Genomic DNA, 17745 nt, shown 5'->3' with positions numbered 1-17745 from the left:
ACATATGATGTATTTAAAGCTGAAAGACTGAGAATAACATTTGAAATCTGAAAACCTCTGCAATACTTGGATAGCTCACTCGAGGGCAGCATTGTTTTCTTAAACCTCCTTCTGCAGACTGTAGTCTGGATCACCACGAAGCCTCAGAATTTATGTGTGCCTGTTGGTCTGTGCATTGACTCCAGAGCGCCTCTGAACACTAAGCACCCAGCAGCACTGTATAATCCACGTAACCCAGTAATCCCCGTGTCGAGCTTTGGCAGATGAAAACACACCAGAATGCACGTGTACACGAGCACATGCACAGCCTTTGAAGTCACTGGGTTAAGTTTAATTCAGAGGAACTCCTCTTCTTCTCCTCCTCATCGTGTGCGTGGCTGCATGGTTTTCCAGTTTGTTGATGTGGAAGGACTGAACAATATCAGTCAGCTCCCAGTAGACCAAAACAGTGACTCTTCCAAAGAAGTTGCTGGCGTCTATAGCTCATTGCAGAAAAAATGAGTAATCCATTGATTATTTTTGGTGAGAAGGACGTAGTACAGTTCACATCTTTTTTTTTTTATTATGGCACACAAAAATATTAATGCTATTTTTCTATTCATATTTTATCGCAGATGTTTAGCCCAGTACACTTTGTGGAAGTCCCCAGAACCACATACTAGTCATTTTTAATGAGGGTATGTCCTTTAACTAGTACTTGTCAGTATTTCTAACATACAAACATTTGTCTCTGAATGATGCTGAAATACTAGTCTATGCATTTAGTCTAAAAGCTCCCTGAAAATCCTTCAGTTGACCTATAACGCTGGCATCCTAGAGGATGTCAGAAGGATAAAGGGCTCACATGCTCATATTATCACGGTAGAGCACTTAGTGTTCAGTCTGACTTGTTTTTCCTTACTAGAGTTTTTAAAAGTAAACTAGAAGGCAGAGCCTTCGGCTGTCAGGCTTGTGGAAACAGCTCCCAGCTTGGATTTAAGAGACAAGTACCATCTTTGGTTTTATGATTCTCAAAATGCTGTTGGCAGTGTGGTGTTCGAAGGTTAGCACTGTTGCTTCACAGGAAGAAGCTCCTGGGCCCTTTGTGTGTGGAGTTTGCATGTTCGCTCCATGTCTGGATGGCAGAGGCTTGGGTTACTTGATGGTTCTAAACTGACTGTAGGTGTGAATGTGAGTGATGGTCTGCCTCTGTGTTAGCCCTGTGACGGACTGTCTTTGGTGTACCCTGCCTCTCACCCTGTAACATCTGGCCCAGGGACCAAAGCAAACTTCCTGCACTCCTTCCTGAACTACAACTGCTCCTGTAGTTTTTAGTTTGTCCTGTTTGTTGTATGTGGTGCTGCTCACAGGGGATCAGCTGGTTATTTGTGTATCTAATATAATACCTTACAGTATAAAGCAGTATGAAGCTGTGTTGTACCTTATGATAGCTGAATCTCTGGTCTGCTCCTTAACTTAGACGTTGTTGGGTTCTTTTGTGATGAGTTAGTTGGTCCACATTTACTATGGTGCTTAACCTTCTTTCCTCTGTATGGATCATTAAGTTTGTGTGTGAAGTAAAAAATCTAATATCACAATATTTTTTGGCTATATCACAATATGTTTACATAACCTCCAAAAATTATTATTTTCAACCACTTAGTGCCTAAAATTGCACTGCTATACTCATTCAAATTGACCCTTCATTATGTTTTTCTACTTTGAATAAAAAAAGTCTGAATGTATTGAAATGTTTTATTTTACCCATCAGCTGCACTCAGAGGTTTTTCACAAGTGACTTTCTATGGTCAACACCTTTAAGAAACAAAAAATCATAGCACCAAAAAAGTACATCAAGCAAGAATTCACGAGACAAAATAAAACAACCGAAATAAAAAAGGCACTCTTTAGTGTTTATAACATATATAAAAATTGTGAAATAAAAAATTATCTTTTTCTTTGTGGTAACCCACTAACCTGTCACTGGCAACATGTTTGTCCAATGTTTCTTTAAACTACCGTAACTCTTGAACAGCTTGTGTAATCTTAAAAATTCCATCATAATTAATGATGCATTTGCTGCATGTGGAAGGGCGAAAAAACTCACAGTGAATTATATACAGACACGATAAAGCCGTCATATGTGGAAAAACTCACGATACATTGAGTATATTAAATATATAACGCCCACCCCTAGTGTAAATATCCAGTCAGCTTCATGGTTTCTGGATACTAAGATTACAGAATTCACCGCATTTCTGAGAGGTCAGTGAAGTTGCTTTTTTCTGGCAGTCTCCGTAATCAGCTGTCTTTTCAAGCCTTCAATTCGAATGTCTCTCGTTTCATCCCCGTCTCAATGCTAGTGAATGGAATTGGTTGAGGGATTTAATGTGCACTTAGATCACACAAGTGGTTTAATGTTAGTCACAGGACGATTAATTAGGCTTTTTACTGTAGCTTTATTAAAACTGTGTCATTCTAGATACAGCACAGACTGATTGGATATTGCTAAAATGGCAGTATTGATATTGATAAAACATTTTACTCTGAATATATTCTGATCTCAAGATCCTGCATGGATCTACTCCCCAGAAATTGATCGAATGCCATTTGTTTGGTTTATTAGCAAAGTGAAAATCAGTAAACAGATGTTCTTTTCAATGTGATAAAGGATGAGCCAGTACTCACTGCTGCTATCAAAGCAAAAGTACACAAGTACACCTTAGCTTCACTGTGTTCCTATTTTGAGCGGAGCCATCACTTCTAAAGTTCTCTTCAATAGAAAAAGATCTGCCTGCTGCCACTCATAAAAATACATGTCCACTTGATTTTTCTGTCATTAAACAGTGTGTGGCATTCAGGATTAGCACCCAGATGCAGGACTTGCGAGACAAGAAATTACTTCCAAACAACTTTAAAGCTGATTTCAAAATAAAAAACAAAGCAGGGCTCGACCGAACGTAAAAGACCAAAGAACACAAAACACTGGGCAAAAGACCCAGGACCATGGCAGTGTTGTTGTAGACTATACATGTGTAATATTATTATTAAATATGTTGTTTGTGTGCTAACAGGGCGAATTCTGGACCTGAAGACGGGAACGGTGAAGAAGGAAGGACAACAGTCCTCCATGAGAATGTGCATGGGCTCCCGACGCTCATTCATATGCCGAATGAGGTGTGTGTGACCAAGTTGTTTTTTTGGGGAGGGGGGGTTTTGATTTTGTTCCTTTAGAGCAGCCAAAAGTCAAGAGTGCTGTGGGCTACCTAAAAACCAAAAATTCCCATGGGCCCAGCCAAATATACATACTTAGTGAATTTCTGCTACTACCTTTGTGGCCCTCCAGAGTGCCCCAGCCCACACTTTGGGAATGACTGCACTAGAACAGTGCAGCGAATTCAAAGTTATATTACATAGCACATAAGACAAAGACGGACAACCATTCAAAATGATATTATAGTAACGAATGGGTTAAGCTTCATATGCACTTTTATGGAGTAGATTGTGGAATGTTTAGCTTGGATGTTAGTGTGATCATGAATTTTTATTTTACTAGTTTCTCTGGGTTTAATTTCAGATCAGTTTTATTTGTCAGATTGTTTAAATATATAATGCAAATGTGATCCATGGAAATGTCATTTTTCAAGTGTACTTTTTAGTAATCACTGCATCAGTCATTTATTTGGGTAATGTTAAAGTGTTTGGGGAAAGCAATGTAGTCTGATGTAAGGCCAAATCTGCTCTTTGATTGCTTTCAACTTGAGCTTGCATGTCAGCTGACTGAAATCTGTTGAAATGCAAGCAAGCACAGATGAAATGGGTTACAGTGATTCTTAGCAGCGTTTGATGTATTGTAACAGGAAGGGAGCGTCTTTGTTTTTTCTACTTTGCTGTTTTAGTCTTTGCTGCGTTGCCCCTGGATCCCTTTAAAAATGGGTCATCTTAGACCTATAGGGCAGTGGTGAGACCAAGATTGAGACTTAAGTTCAGTTCAGTGTAATATCTATTGAGATTGTATGGTTTGCTGACGAAAGGAAATGGAAGCCTGGTTATAATGATGTTCTCTATGCCTCCCTCTAATCACTGCAGCGTTAGTCCAGACAATAGCAGCCATTTAAGTGCAGAGTACAGTCACTTATCCTGCAACCACAACAGCCTTCCTACTGTGTTAGGAGCTGTAAAAAGGTAACGCTGACAATGACATCTAATTTAAACAGGGACAGTGGATGTTAATGGATATCTATTAACTAAAAATATAAAATGTAAATCTAGCTCCAGAGCAGATCACATAACTTATTTCTGGTGTGAAGTTTAAGTGGTCACAGAAATGGTTGGGGATCTGTCATTGTTTTGAGATTTTTACATAAATGTGGGCAGAGTAGAGCACTGCTTTATTACCACTGGTAAGCTATTCAGTGACAGCACAGTTTGTCTAAATGTAGTGTGAGACACCTCAAAGGAGGTGTAGTTGTAACGCAAAGTTATTTAAGGGCTAGTGTTATTGCAATGGATGGGTTTACTGACTGACGCGCAGAAGAAATAGTTCTTTATGGAGCCTAGATGGTGTGAATGACGAGACCAAAGACTGCAATATCTTGCACCAAAAATATATTGAATAAATGGGGGAAAGGGGAAATGGAACAAAATAATACAACATAAATAAATGCCCACAATTAAATAATAAATCAATTGCTGTGATTTTCTGTGCAAGAGTCCTTTTGTTAAGAGTCCTTTTTGGTCCTTTTCTTTTTAAAGTTCACTTTTAAGGTATTCCTCCTTAGGGTCCAGCTTCATACAATGGGGAAATATGTCCGTAATCCAAAGACGGCAAAGTGGGGGAAAAGAGGGGAAAAAACAAAGAATGGTCCTACCGGCTCGCCACTTCAATATGAAGATCATCAATTCAAAGGGGGGAAAAAAAACCTGACCTGTAGGTCAGAAAAATGTCCATTAGCACATCAAGTTCGATTCAGTTTACCGGTAAACAAATACATTTTTCTGCAAGTCTATGCAACATGAATCATCATCATTATCATCAAAAATGTACAACAGTTAAATTAATAATCATCTTGGCTACGTAGCTTAATCTATACATTCCAGTAGCGTTCGCTACAAACAAATGCAAAAACAACAATAAAGAAAAACAACTGTCTAACAGACAGCATAGCCGAATTCAAGGCAACACATAACAATAATCATTCAATTGCACTTTGTTTCAAAGTAAGCCCATTAAAGTGCTTAAGTAAATAAAAGTGTTCAAAAACAGCGGTTTTTGAATCGGAGTTCTGCTCGCGGTGGGAACTCCGCCGAACAAAGTCATTTTTTAATCGCGAAAATGATCGACTGGTTACTGACAACTAAAAGGTTGTTTTTGGTAGATATTAAGGACACTTACCGCTGAGGTGAAATGAGTTTATAGATGAATTGAGGGGAGAAAACGCTTTGTTTTCCAACGCCATTCTAAACGCCATAAGCTTACAGCCACAGCAGGAGTCGAACCCGGAAGTATCCCTCCACAGCCGGTTTTCAGAGTTGCCGCGACGTGGAAGGAACCAATCAGGAGAGGGACCTCAAATCAGCTGACGTGGGTCATGTGACAGGGTGTAGTTGATATGGGTTACAGGTTCCCCCCTCGATCTCATGTACGTCCCTGTACATGGTGGCTGGTTCCGGATGACAGGTTGTTCAGTGGCAGTAAGTAGATGGTCCTCTTCATCCTCCAGTGCATGAGTAAAGGCAGTGGTTAAGCCATGGACTAGTGCCTGAATACTCTTCAAGATGGGCTGACCAAGCTTAGAGTATTGCATCCGGTCTGGTGGTTTCCTGGTCCGAGTTGATGTTCTCAGAGGTTCTAGTTCAAAGCTGGAGGTGTCAGAGTTAGATGGTAGATCAGCAGCAGAGGACATACTGGGCTCAGTCGGCAATTCAACATTGGTAGGTTCAGCAGAGGACAGACTCTCCTCTGATTCCACAGTATCAGGAGCTTCCTCCTCGACAGGGGTTTCCGAGTCAGGGGTCTCGCTCCCTGCTGGCTCAACAGGAGGCAAAGGGAGCGTAGCAGGTTCACAGAATGGCGTATCAGATGGTAAAGTTTCAGTGACTGGAATGGTGGATGAAGGTTTTGGCAGATTGTGGACAGTGGTGAATTGCAAAGGCTCTGAGACAGGATCATACCATTGATGCGGTATCATGTCATCCTCATCTTCTGACTGGGGTTGTGTACAGTCCTCATCAGAAAGGTTGAGTGACTGCTTCCTGGTTGGTTTTACAGTTGTTCGGTTGGTTCTATTGGAATGCGGCAAGAATCCACATGGTAAGAGGAGATCTCTGTGTAGAGTACGAATCGGTTTGATTTGTTCTCTGGTCGGAGAGTGTACACTGGAAGATTGTCTGCTCTTTTTACCACCACATAGATGTCTGGTTCCCATTTGTCTGCAATTTTGTGTTTGCCTCGGAGTTTCACATTACGTACCAGCACCCTGTCACCAACGTCCAGTTCAGAGGGGGTTATATGCTGGTCAAAACGGCTCTTGTTCCTTCCCATGAGCTTCTCTGCATTTCCAATGGCAATTTTGTAGCTCTTTTCTAGATTTAACTTCAGGTTCTGGACATACTGTGAATGAGTGGGCTGATTGTCGTCCACAGGCAGTCCAAAGACCAGGTCAATCGGGAGGTGAGGTTGTCGACCAAACATGAGCTCATAGGGTGAGTAGCCAGTAACATCACTCCGGGTGCAGTTGTATGCGTGGACCAAGGGCTTAACAAAATCTTTCCAGTGAGTTTTCTCTTCAGTGGTGAGTGTTCCGAGCATATTCAGGAGCGTTCTGTTAAAACGCTCGACTGGATTACCTTGTGGATGGTATGGTGTAGTTCTGATTTTGTGAATCCCAGCCATTTTGCAGAGTTCTTTTATTGTGCGTGACTCAAAGTCTGGTCCTTGATCACTATGGAGCTTTTCTGGGATACCATAATGAACCAGGAAATTGTCCCAGAGACATTTGGCAACAGTCTTTTGCTTTTTGGTTTGGAGTGGGGACAGCGACAGCGTACTTGGTAAAGTGATCTGTTATTACAAGGATGTCTTTGGTTCTGCTCCTGTCAGGTTCCAGTGATAAAAAGTCCATGCAAACCAGTTCCAGAGGTCGATAAGTTCGAATGTTCACCAGGGGTGCTGCTCTTTCGGGTAAAGCTTTCCGCTTGGTGCATCTCTCACGTCTTCACTTTATTCCACACATCATTGGCCATTTTCGGCCAGTAGAATCTTCGACGGACGAGGTCGAGTGTACGCTCGATGCCCAAATGACCCATCTTGTCATGCAGTTCTGACAGTACTTTAGCCCGGAATTTCTGAGGTAACACTAGCTGGTAGTAGAGCTGGTCCCCAACTTGCCTCCTTCTCATGAGAATGGCGTTTTGGAGCTCCAGGCGATGTTGGTCTCGGAGTAGAAGGGGCAGTTCTGGGAGTTCATCCCACAAGATGGGAGGTGGACTTTGCCCAGTCTCTAGCAGCAATATGACATGCCTCAGGGTCTGGTCTTCCCTCTGTCTCTCAGCGATTTCAGCGTTTGTCAGCTGAGAAACAACAGAAGATGCAAACTGAGTGTTGTTGACGAAGCTGTCAGGCAAACTGTCGGCATGGGCAGTTAGGGACTGGATGAGTGCGGTGGTGGACGTCTTTTCCGCCATGCTATAAACGAGCTGACGGTCACAAATGGCTTTGACCGTGTGCTGATCAATGGAAATTGAGGAAGACTGATCCAGATGATGTTGGGCAAATCGGAGAATTCTCTCCCTCTCCTTTTGGGACATTTGGTCATTGGAGAGTTCTCCATGTGGCCTGCGAGAGAGAGCATCAGCATCTAGATTTTGCTTACCAGATCTGTACATGATTTTGAATGAAAATGTGGAAAGAGCAGAGAGCCAACGGTAACTGGTGGCATCTAATTTAGCAGAGGTAAGTAGATAGGATAGGTGAGTGGGTTGCTGTCAGTAATGACAGTGAAGTTGGTGCCGTAGAGATAGTCATGAAACTTCTCCGTAACAGCCCACTTGAGAGCCAGAAATTCCAGTTTGTGAGCGGGATATTTTGACTCACACCTCGACAGACTGCGACTTGCATAGGCAATCACCTGGTTTTGTCCTTGTTGCTCCTGGTACAGAATAGCTCCTAGCCCGGTAGAACTAGCATCTGTATGGAGAAGGTAAGACTTCTGGGGATCGGCGAAAGCAAGTACTGGTGCTGTGGTGAGTTTTTTGATAATGGTGTCAAAGGCTTGTTGATATGCAGGAGTCCAGCGACTGGCAAGTGGTTCCTTAGGATCCAAATATTGGTCTCGCTTGATGGTGGCTCTGAGTTTCCGCTGTGATGGAGGATATCCAGCAGTAAGGTCATGCAAAGGTTTGACGATGTTGGAGTAGCCTTGGATGAACCTGCGGTAATATCCTGCGAAACCCAGGAAAGAGCGGAGTTCTTTAAGATTCTTTGGAACCGGCCAGGACTTAAGTGTCTCGATTTTATCTGGATCTGTCCGCACACCGTCTTTTGACACAACATGCCCCAGGTATTTTACGGATTTCTGGAAGAACATGCACTTTTCAACTGAGAGCTTGAGTCCAAATTCCTTCAGACGGTGAAGGACTTTCAGTAGTCTCCTCTCATGCTCTTCAAGTGTTGGTGCAAAAATAATCAAGTCGTCAATGAAGACCAAGACTTCTTTCAAGTTCATTTCTCCCATGCACTTTTCCATTAGTCGTTGGAAGGTACTGGGTGCATTTGTGACTCCCTGGGGCATTCTGTTGAACTCATAGAATCCAAGTGGACATACAAATGCTGTTTTGCTCTTGTCTGCCTCTTCCATTTCAATCTGATAATAACCAGATTTAAGGTCAAGGACTGAAAACCATTCTGATCCAGAGAGAGCTGTAAAAGTATCCTCCAACTTTGGCAATGCATATGCATCTTTGATGGTCTGCAGATTTAGTTTCCGGTAATCAATGCAGAGCCGCACACTCCCATTCTTCTTTCGCACCACGACAATGGGTGACGCAAAGGGTGAGTCTGACTCTCTGATGACCCCAGAGTCAACCAGCTCCTTCAGGTGTTGGCGCACAGAATCCAGATCTTGAGGATGGATTGGTCTTGGGCGCTGTTTGAAGGGAGTAGGGTCAGAGAGCTTGATCTGATGTTTCACTTTGTCGGTTTTCCCAAAGTCGAGATCGTGTTTGGCAAAGACATCATGGAGGGTGTTTAACTTCTCAGTAATACGACTCTTCCATACCGGTGTTAAGGGGGAGTTACCAAACTTGAAGTTGAATCCAGAAGTTACAGGGTTAGGAGGCATACTGTCATGACTCCTTTCTTGACACTGAATGGACTGAATGGCACTGATCTCCGCAATGATGGCTTTGGCTGGGAGGGTTACATCATGATCAGACTGGTTGTAGATTACCACAGGTAAGTGGTATGGCTGGTGAGAAGGGAAATCCATGACACAAGACGGGACCATTAAGCCACCTGGCAGAGGCGACGAAGTCGGATGTTCCACCAACACAGCCTTCTCGGCCTGGAGGCAGCGTCCAAAAATTAACCCCTCCAAGGCAACCGTTTTTCCAGCTGGGATGGTCTGTGGTCCGTCAGTGTGCAGCTTGATGATTCTGTGATGACTACTATTGGCCAGTCTGTATCGTTGCTCAAGAATTTTCAGCACCGTTCTGCATCCATGTGGGGCTGGAAAGGAGTGTTGTTGGTCTGAGAATGCTTTCTCATATGCCAAGTCCAGAGTGTTTGTACCAATCAGTATTGATGGCTGTTGAGCTGATTGGACATCAGGAACTACCAGGGCAAGTGTATCAACAGCTGTGGTGGAACCCAAGAAGTCGGGAGGGAAAGTGACATTCATCTCCACATAACCAAGGTATGGAACAGCTTGGCCATTCGCTCCTTCTATCTCCAGAAGATTTTTCAGAGGTTGTATCTCTTGGTCAGAAAGATAATCATGGTGGAAGGAGTGAGAGATGGTGGTTACCTGAGACCCAGTGTCTAACAGGCAGTTGAATACAGTCCCTCCAATCGTGACTTGTGCTGTACTTCTGGTTCCAATGAGTCCTTTAGGCAATGTGATGGAATGCCCATTTTGCTTGTAACTGGGACATGGGTTAACTGCAGCCTCCGTCTGTCCCTCCACAGAGACTGCCTCTAGTTTGATGATTTGTTATTGCTGTCCCAAGCCTGCTGTCTTTTTTCAAGTTGTTTCTTCTTTTTCAGAACCAGTGTCGGGTTCGGAGGGTTGGCGCATCCTGCTGACATGTGCCCATCCTCTCCACATTTAAAGCAGTAGCCTGCTCTAGGCCGGGAACTGTTTGCACTACTGCTGGGTCTTGGTTGTGCTGATCTGAGTTGAGGTGGTGCTGGCTTGGAGAATTGAGATTTCTGTGAGAGAAGAGCAGCCATTTGACTCTGCAGTTTCTGCATCTGTTGCTTCAGTTCATTAATAGCCTTGGTGTCTGAATGGCTACAAGCACATGTGCTCTGAGAGTGAACAGCGGCACGAGGCTTGGATGCAGTCAGGTGCTTCTTCATGAGATTCTCCTTGGCCAGCTGTCTACCCTCCTCAGTTCGAAGCAGTAGGAGGAGCTCTGCAAAACATGGGGGATCACTCCTCAAGTTCTCCAACTGTAGTTTGTTTATGATATCGCTATCCCAGTATCCTCGAAAAAAATGCTTGAGTAAATGTTTGTTGAAGTCTGAAGACAAGATACCACCTCTTTTCATCACAGTGTTTAATGTGAGTTGTAAACGTTGCAAAAAAGCAGAGGATTTCTCACCTGGATCCTGTAATGTATTCAGGAATTGAGCAAACAACTCCTCTCCATCTTGTACTGTGGCAAAAGCAGAATCCAACACTTTTAAATAGATGGATGGAATTGTGTTTGAGCCCAGCCCTTTTACAACATCTGCTGCCGGAGGTAGCAAACTTTCAAGGATGCGACGAGTGATCTGTAGAGGTGCTAAATTTGGATCTGCCAACAGCAGTTCAATGTGAGATCTCCAGGTCTCATGTAATACTATGTGAATAAAATAGTGGTATTTTCTTTTAATGGTCAAACCTCAAAAATGTGTATTTGTTCAAACAGGAATGGCTTATTATCAATAATTTTTACAGTTTTTTGATTAATAGTCATTAATGAATGATGTGTTGATTCAATTATGTTTTATTTATATAGTACCAAATCGCAACAAGAGTTGCCTCAAGGTACTTTAATATTGAAAGGTAAAGACTCTACAATAATAATTCATCTTTTAATCACCAGGTAGTGAAAGACTGCTAAAAAAAAATCATAGCTGTAGGAACAGCCTAGCTACACTGACTGTCAGTAATGGCCTCATTTACTTAAAATGTTAAATTTTATAGTTTTGGAGAATTCCAGCACTTCTTCCACTGACTCCTTTTAGGGGTCACTACAGCTGATCATCTGCCGCAATCTCACCCTATCTTTAGCATCATCTTCTGTCACACCAGCCGTCTGCATTTCCTCTTTCAGTACATCCATGAATCTTCTCTGTGATCTTCCCCTTTTTTCCTGCCTGGCAGCTTCATATTCAGTCTTCTTTGTCCAGTAGATTTACTATCCCTCCTCTGCATATGTCCAAACTATCCCAACCTTCCCTCTCTAATTTTGTCTCCAAACTACTCAATCAAAGATGTCCCTCCGATATACTAATGTCTTATGTTGTCCATCCTATTCACTCCCACTGAAAACCTTAACATCTTCAACTATGGCACCTCATCTTGGCATCCCGTCTTTTAGTTAGTGCCACCACTGCTCCTTTTGATGACCACTTTTGATGGATACTGGCCATTAAAAATCAGGAGTCTGTTCACATGTCATGCCTGTCAGTGTAAACCCTTGATCTTGTGAGCTTTATTTATTGACCTTTTGTCATGCATCTGGTGCAATTCCAGTTGAACAGTCCAGCAAATGATATTTTATGGTTTTATTTCGTTGCATTGGACTTGGAGTTGCTCAGGTAGACTTCATGCAAATGGTGTTTCTCATCTAGAAGCTGCTTGATTTTCAAATATAGACAGAAATTCTGTCTATAAGAATAATGAACAGAATTGGTGACAAAGGGCCGTCCAACACCCACTGGCAATGAGTCTGACTTATTGTCTGTGGTCCAAACTCTTGCAACGGTTGTATGAGGACCGAATGGCTCCTAGCAATGGCTCAGGCTTCCCGTACTCCCGAAGCACCACCCACAGAATCCTCAGAGGAAGGTAGTTGAATGCCTTCTCCAAGTTAACAAAACAGACATAGACTGGTTGGGCAAACTCCCATGTGTCTTCATCCACCCCAGGGGCTCTGCCACCAAGGAGTTGTTTAACTGCCTCAGTGATCTCACCCCCTAGTGAAGGACGACTCGTCCCCCTTGTTCCCAGACTCTGCTTCCTCTACGGAAAACGGTATAGGATGAAGGAGGTCCTTCAAGTATTCTTTCCACCACCTGACAATATGCTTAGTTGAAGTAAGCAACGCTCCAGCCACAGTATACAGAGTAACTTGACGGATTGCCAGAATCTCTTCGAGGCAGTCCAAAAGTTTTTTTCTGTTGGCCTCTCTGAACTCCTCCCACACCCAAATTTTTGCTTCAGCCATTGCCTGGGCCATGTACCGCTTGGCCTGCCAGTACTGATCGGCCGCCTCCAAAGTCCCACAACCCTGATAGGACTCCTCCTTCAGCCTGATAGTGCCCTCCATCTCCAGTGTGCACCATCTGGTTTTAGGGTTACCACAACGACAGGCACCAGCCACATTTCTGCCACAGCTCAGTGAAGCTTCATGTGCTGAACATGGTCCACTTAATGTCACTAGTCTCCTGCTGAATAGGATAGGATCAGGATATTCTTTACTATCAGGATGTCCTAAAAACTCGCTGAAAAGTCTTCAGCTGATCCAAAATGCTGCAGCAAGGGTACTGACAGGGACTAGAAAGAGAGAGCATATTTCTCCTGTTTTGGCTTCCCTTCATTGGCTTCCTGTTAAATCCAGAATTGAATTCAAAGTCCTGCTCCTCACATACAAGGTCTTAAATAATCAAGTCCCATCTTATCTTAATGACCTTGTAGTGCCATATCACCCTATTAGAGCACTTCGCTCTCACACTGCAGGCCTACTTGCTGTTCCTAGAGTATTTAAAAGTAGAATTGGAGGGAGAGCCTTCAGTTTTCAGGCCCCTCTTCTGTGGAACCAGCTTCCAGTTTGGATTCGGGAGACAGACACTATCTCTACATTCAAGATTAGGCTTAAAACTTTCCTTTTTGCTAAAGCATATAGTTAGGGCTGGACCAGGTGACCCTGAATCCTCCCTTAGTTATGCTGCAATAGACGTAGGCTGCCGGGGATTCCCATGATGCATTGAGTTTTTCCTTTCCAGTCACCTTTCTCACTCACTATGTGTTAATAGACCTCTCTGCATCGAATCATATCTGTTATTAATCTCTGTCTCTCTTCCACAGCATGTCTTTATCCTGTTTTCCTTCTTTCACCCCAACCGGTTGCAGCAGATGGCCGCCCCTCCCTGAGCCTGGTTCTGCCGGAGGTTTCTTCCTGTTAAAAGGGAGTTTTTCCTTCCCACTGTCGCCAAAGTGCTTGCTCATAGGGGGTCATATGATTGTTGGGTTTTTCTCTGTATTTATTATTGTGCGATCTACTGTACAATATAAAGCGCCTTGAGACGACTTTTGTTGTGATTTGGCGCTATATAAATAAAATTGAATTGAATTGAATTGAATTGAATGCTAGTCTGCCTATGGTGCCTCTTGCAGGTGGTGGGCTTACAGGAGGGTGGGCTCATGTCGCTTCTTCGGGCTATGCCTGGCTGCGCCCCATCGGCTAAGGCATGGCCACCAGGCACTCTCCTTCGGGTCAAACTCCCCAGGCCTAGCTCCAGGGCAGGACCCTGGTAACTCTATCCCAGGATGGGTGAACTGTTCCCTGGATTTTACATTCATAGGGGTTTTCCGAATCCCTCTTTGTCTGGTCCCTCACCCAGGATCAATTCAAATGACAACATAGCCCCCTGAGATCCCTGGGACAGACAAAACCTCTCTATCACGATAAGGTAGTGATTCACTGTGGGGCATTAATATAGGGATTTGCTAATAGAACAAAGACAATGCGCTAATAAGGCATGATGAACCAAAGTGCATTGCAGTGATTCAAAAGCATGACATCTTTACATGGTTTACATATACTGACTTTACTAAGACTAGGATACAGTGGGTTTAAATCAAGTCTTCGAAGTGTGTGTGTATTTTGTCGATAAAGTGTTACAGAGTGATGACTTGTTGATTCTTATTCTGTAACATTAGATTTGTACATAGTCAGCTGTGAAAGTGTGCACTCACCAGGCTTCTAATTTTCTGCCACACCAGAAAAATCCAATATATGACTCGTACCTGATTTTTAAATTGAGAGCCATAACCTTTTTCACACCACATATCCTCAAGCTATATGCCTTTTTATCCTTAAGTAATATTACTAGAAATGTTGCCTCAGAGAGTTTTCTTACCAGGTGGCTGATGTTCTGTATACTTCACAGATCATTAGAATTTCCCTCTGTGTATATTCTCTCCACTCCATCGCTTCAGACCCTTTGCAAATCCAGTTTCTTTCTAAATTTGTCTTTTTCTCTCTGTTCCCTGTCAGGATATGACTCGGTTTGCCCCACAGCCCTCATTACCCTTTGGCAGAAATTACATGAAAGCAGCACTGACTCCTTTGAGAGCTTGGAAAAGCTTGTGTTTAACTTAAAAAAACCCTCACCTTTTCCATTTTTTCCCTAACATTCTGTTTTTGTTATTGCCAGAGTGTGCTCTTAGCTTGTTTGGTCTGGATCTGTCACAAAGGCCTGAGAGTTGCACGAAACTCGGTGTGTTATATTCTCAGAAATCTGTCGAGATGACTTTTTTCCTGTTGCTATTCTGGCTCGTCATAATTCAAACAGCATGCTGAAAACACTGAAATGCATCCCCTCTGTGACACATGCAGAAACAGCACTAAAGGAGAACACAGCATGATCACCAGGCTAACATTTCTGTGGAGCCTTTATTAGATTGAGTCTTGTTTATGTAATGTTCATCCGCAAAACTAACCTATGGAGAGAAATTTGCCTTAGAAGTGTTGCAAATGTGTGCAAGATGATCTACAAGCATAAACTTTACAAATGTGTACAATAATTTGTGGGTAACTTTTAAAGACTGAGTGTGTGCGTCAATCCACACACAAATATGAAGCAATCTGACCACACGTAAAACTATTTTACTAACTATTTTCCATCCAAAGCTGAATAAATACTTACACACACAAATCTTAGTTTACACTTGTGGATCATATCTTACACATTTGCAACACCTTTGAGGCAAATATAAATTTAGTTATTAAATGGTAGTAGTGTCATCTTCATTATGTCCAAATTTCAAAACGCTTTCCCTTATTTGGTGATTTGAGTTGCCTGTGGCTTAGTTAGTGGAATGGGCTGTCCACCAACCACAATGTCAGAAGCCTCTCCACATAGCTCAGACTCACTGAATTCTGAAGCCTTTCTGTATCCACAAGTCTGCTAAGGTCCACTTGGGTCATAAGTCAGATGTCATCGTCAGACAGTGAACATCTCCACAGAGAATTCACATTACATTACAATACTACACATGCCCCCTAGACTTCAAGTGGACTGAAAAAGATATAACAGGAATGACTGCTTGGACTTTTCATCTCCAGCTGTCCATGTCTGCAAGAGAAGCATAGTCAAGGCTTAAATTGCTGCAGATGACAGATATAGTCCTTTCACAGCAGGAAGTAGAATCTACTGAAGGTTAAAAAGGAATCATGCGGACGGTCATATGGATGGAAAAGGGCACTACCATGACGATAAAAATATTTCATTGTAGGAATTCCACCTGCAAAATATTGGTAATCCGAAAGTGGTATATTGTGTGCCCCAAAATATGCAAAATATGCCATCTGTCAGATAACACAGATTTTACATGTTGGATATGGCGGTTGCTGTTCAGCTGCTGCTGAACTCTCAGTTCAAAATGTCTGCTGTAGCTCAGGTGGTAGAGTGGGTCGTCTACTGATTGGACGCTGGCGGTTCGATCCCTAACTTGGACAATATACTAACCCCAAGTTGCTCTCTGATACATTGGAGTATGAATGTGTGTAGATATTTGAAAACACTTTAGGAAAGCATAGAAAAAGTGCTTGTATGAATAGGTCTAAAAAGGTGACTGAAGCTGCTAATATACCCTCACAGTGGTCGCTTCGCTCTTGCTCTCTGCTGTACCTTCATCGCTCAGATGCAGTCAATCCACTGCACTATATTAGCTGCACTGTATAAAGCCGCTCCTAAACGATAGGTGTCACCAATCAGACAATATCGTGCCATACGAAGAAGTTAAAGCTGAAAGCCAAGTGGGTCTTTTCACAAAATCAAGTTTGCAACATCTCTTTTTGTGTGTCAGTGTAGCTTCTGTGTAGGATTACTATTAAAATGGCGGTAAAAACTGGCATGATAGTACGCTTGTGTTTTCAACCCAGCTGCATCGGCCGCGGCACAGCGCACCAAGTTATAAAATTTAAGATGTGCACGACCAGCCAATGCACCACAAAGATTGTGTCTCGTGACACAGAATGTGATGTGAAAATCATCTTGAGACGCAAGCGACGTGGCGAGCATAAAAACGACTGGACTGAAGGCATATTGTATACAGGGCTTTGAGGGACAGTAAAAACTCCCTATATAAGAATCAGTCCATTTACTGTGCACTGTTTTTGTTTTGTTTTGTTCTTTTTCCTCCCCCTTCTTTATTGTGGTGCTAATGTGTGATTGTGCAGATTTTAGGCGTGGGCCTGCATGGGCTTTGTCTTGTGACAGAATAATTATTTGGGAAGGCTTTTGACACTGTAGCTCATGTGCTATTAAAGCAAAAACATATCAGTGTTGGACTGACAGAACAGGTGGTTGAGTGGTTTGAAAAATATCTTTCCAACAGAACTCAGTGTGTGAAGGCTGAAGGCATTACCTCTTGCTTCCTTGGTGTGGTTAAAGGTGTTCCCCAGGGATCAGTTCTGGGCCATCAAGGAGTATCAGTTTCCAATTTTATGCCGATGACACTGTGATGTATTCTTTTGGTTCCACACCTCAGCAGGCACTTCATCAGCTTCAACAATCCTTTAATACTGTTCAGCAAACTTTATGCAGTTCTAAATTAGTTCTCAATGCTAAACAATGTTTCCAACACTAAATTAAATTAATTGAATTTTCCTTGGTTTGAAGATTGATTTAGTATTGAAATATAAATACTTCAGAATTTTGACTGATGATTTTCTTTTAAGTCTCACATCAAACAGTTGGCAAAAAAAAAAAACTATAACTGAAACTCGGATTTTTCTTTCAAAGGGACTCTTGTCTTTCTTTTGAGGCTAAGAAAAGACTTTTGTCTTCCAATATGTCATCTTATAACATGCGTTCACAAAATCTGGTCCTGTTGAAGGTGCCAAGGGTTTGCACTCAGTTGGAGAAAAAAGCTCTAAAGTACGTACGCATGGAATCAGCTCCACAGTGAGCTACATTTGAAGGAACTTGTTTCTCTGAGTTTAAACAAATGCTTAATATTTTAAATAGTCAACGATCGGCATACAAATGTTTCAATGGATGAATTATTTGACAACTCTGTAATTAGTGAGTACTCTGTAATTGTCTCA

The 17745-nt window shown here is 42.5% G+C and overlaps 1 protein-coding gene and 1 long non-coding RNA gene across 6 annotated transcripts in view; one reads left to right on the top strand and one right to left on the bottom strand.

Moving 5' to 3' along the window:
- The window catches only part of arnt2 (aryl-hydrocarbon receptor nuclear translocator 2), a 96123-nt gene that overhangs the window by 36039 nt on the left and 42339 nt on the right, over window positions 1–17745 (top strand). For 3 of the 5 annotated variants that reach the window (XM_019347253.2, XM_019347349.2, XM_019347308.2), the window contains 2 exons: window positions 3054–3156; window positions 6625–6684. In XM_019347253.2, the coding sequence (XP_019202798.1) occupies window positions 3054–3156; window positions 6625–6684 (163 nt within the window). The remainder of the gene's footprint in view (window positions 1–3053; window positions 3157–6624; window positions 6685–17745) is intronic. The other 2 variants (XM_003450430.5, XM_003450431.4) reach the window with 1 other exon arrangement.
- On the bottom strand, window positions 4473–6614 carry LOC112842440 (uncharacterized). The gene is made up of 2 exons (XR_003214216.1): window positions 5375–6614; window positions 4473–4907 (listed from the first exon to the last, which is right to left on the bottom strand). It is a non-coding gene; the product is annotated as an uncharacterized LOC112842440 (long non-coding RNA).

The sequence above is a fragment of the Oreochromis niloticus genome, linkage group LG1 (genome assembly GCF_001858045.2).
Source record: "Oreochromis niloticus isolate F11D_XX linkage group LG1, O_niloticus_UMD_NMBU, whole genome shotgun sequence".
Classification (NCBI taxonomy): Eukaryota; Metazoa; Chordata; class Actinopteri; order Cichliformes; family Cichlidae; genus Oreochromis; species Oreochromis niloticus.
This window is presented reverse-complemented; position numbering and strand designations above follow the sequence as displayed.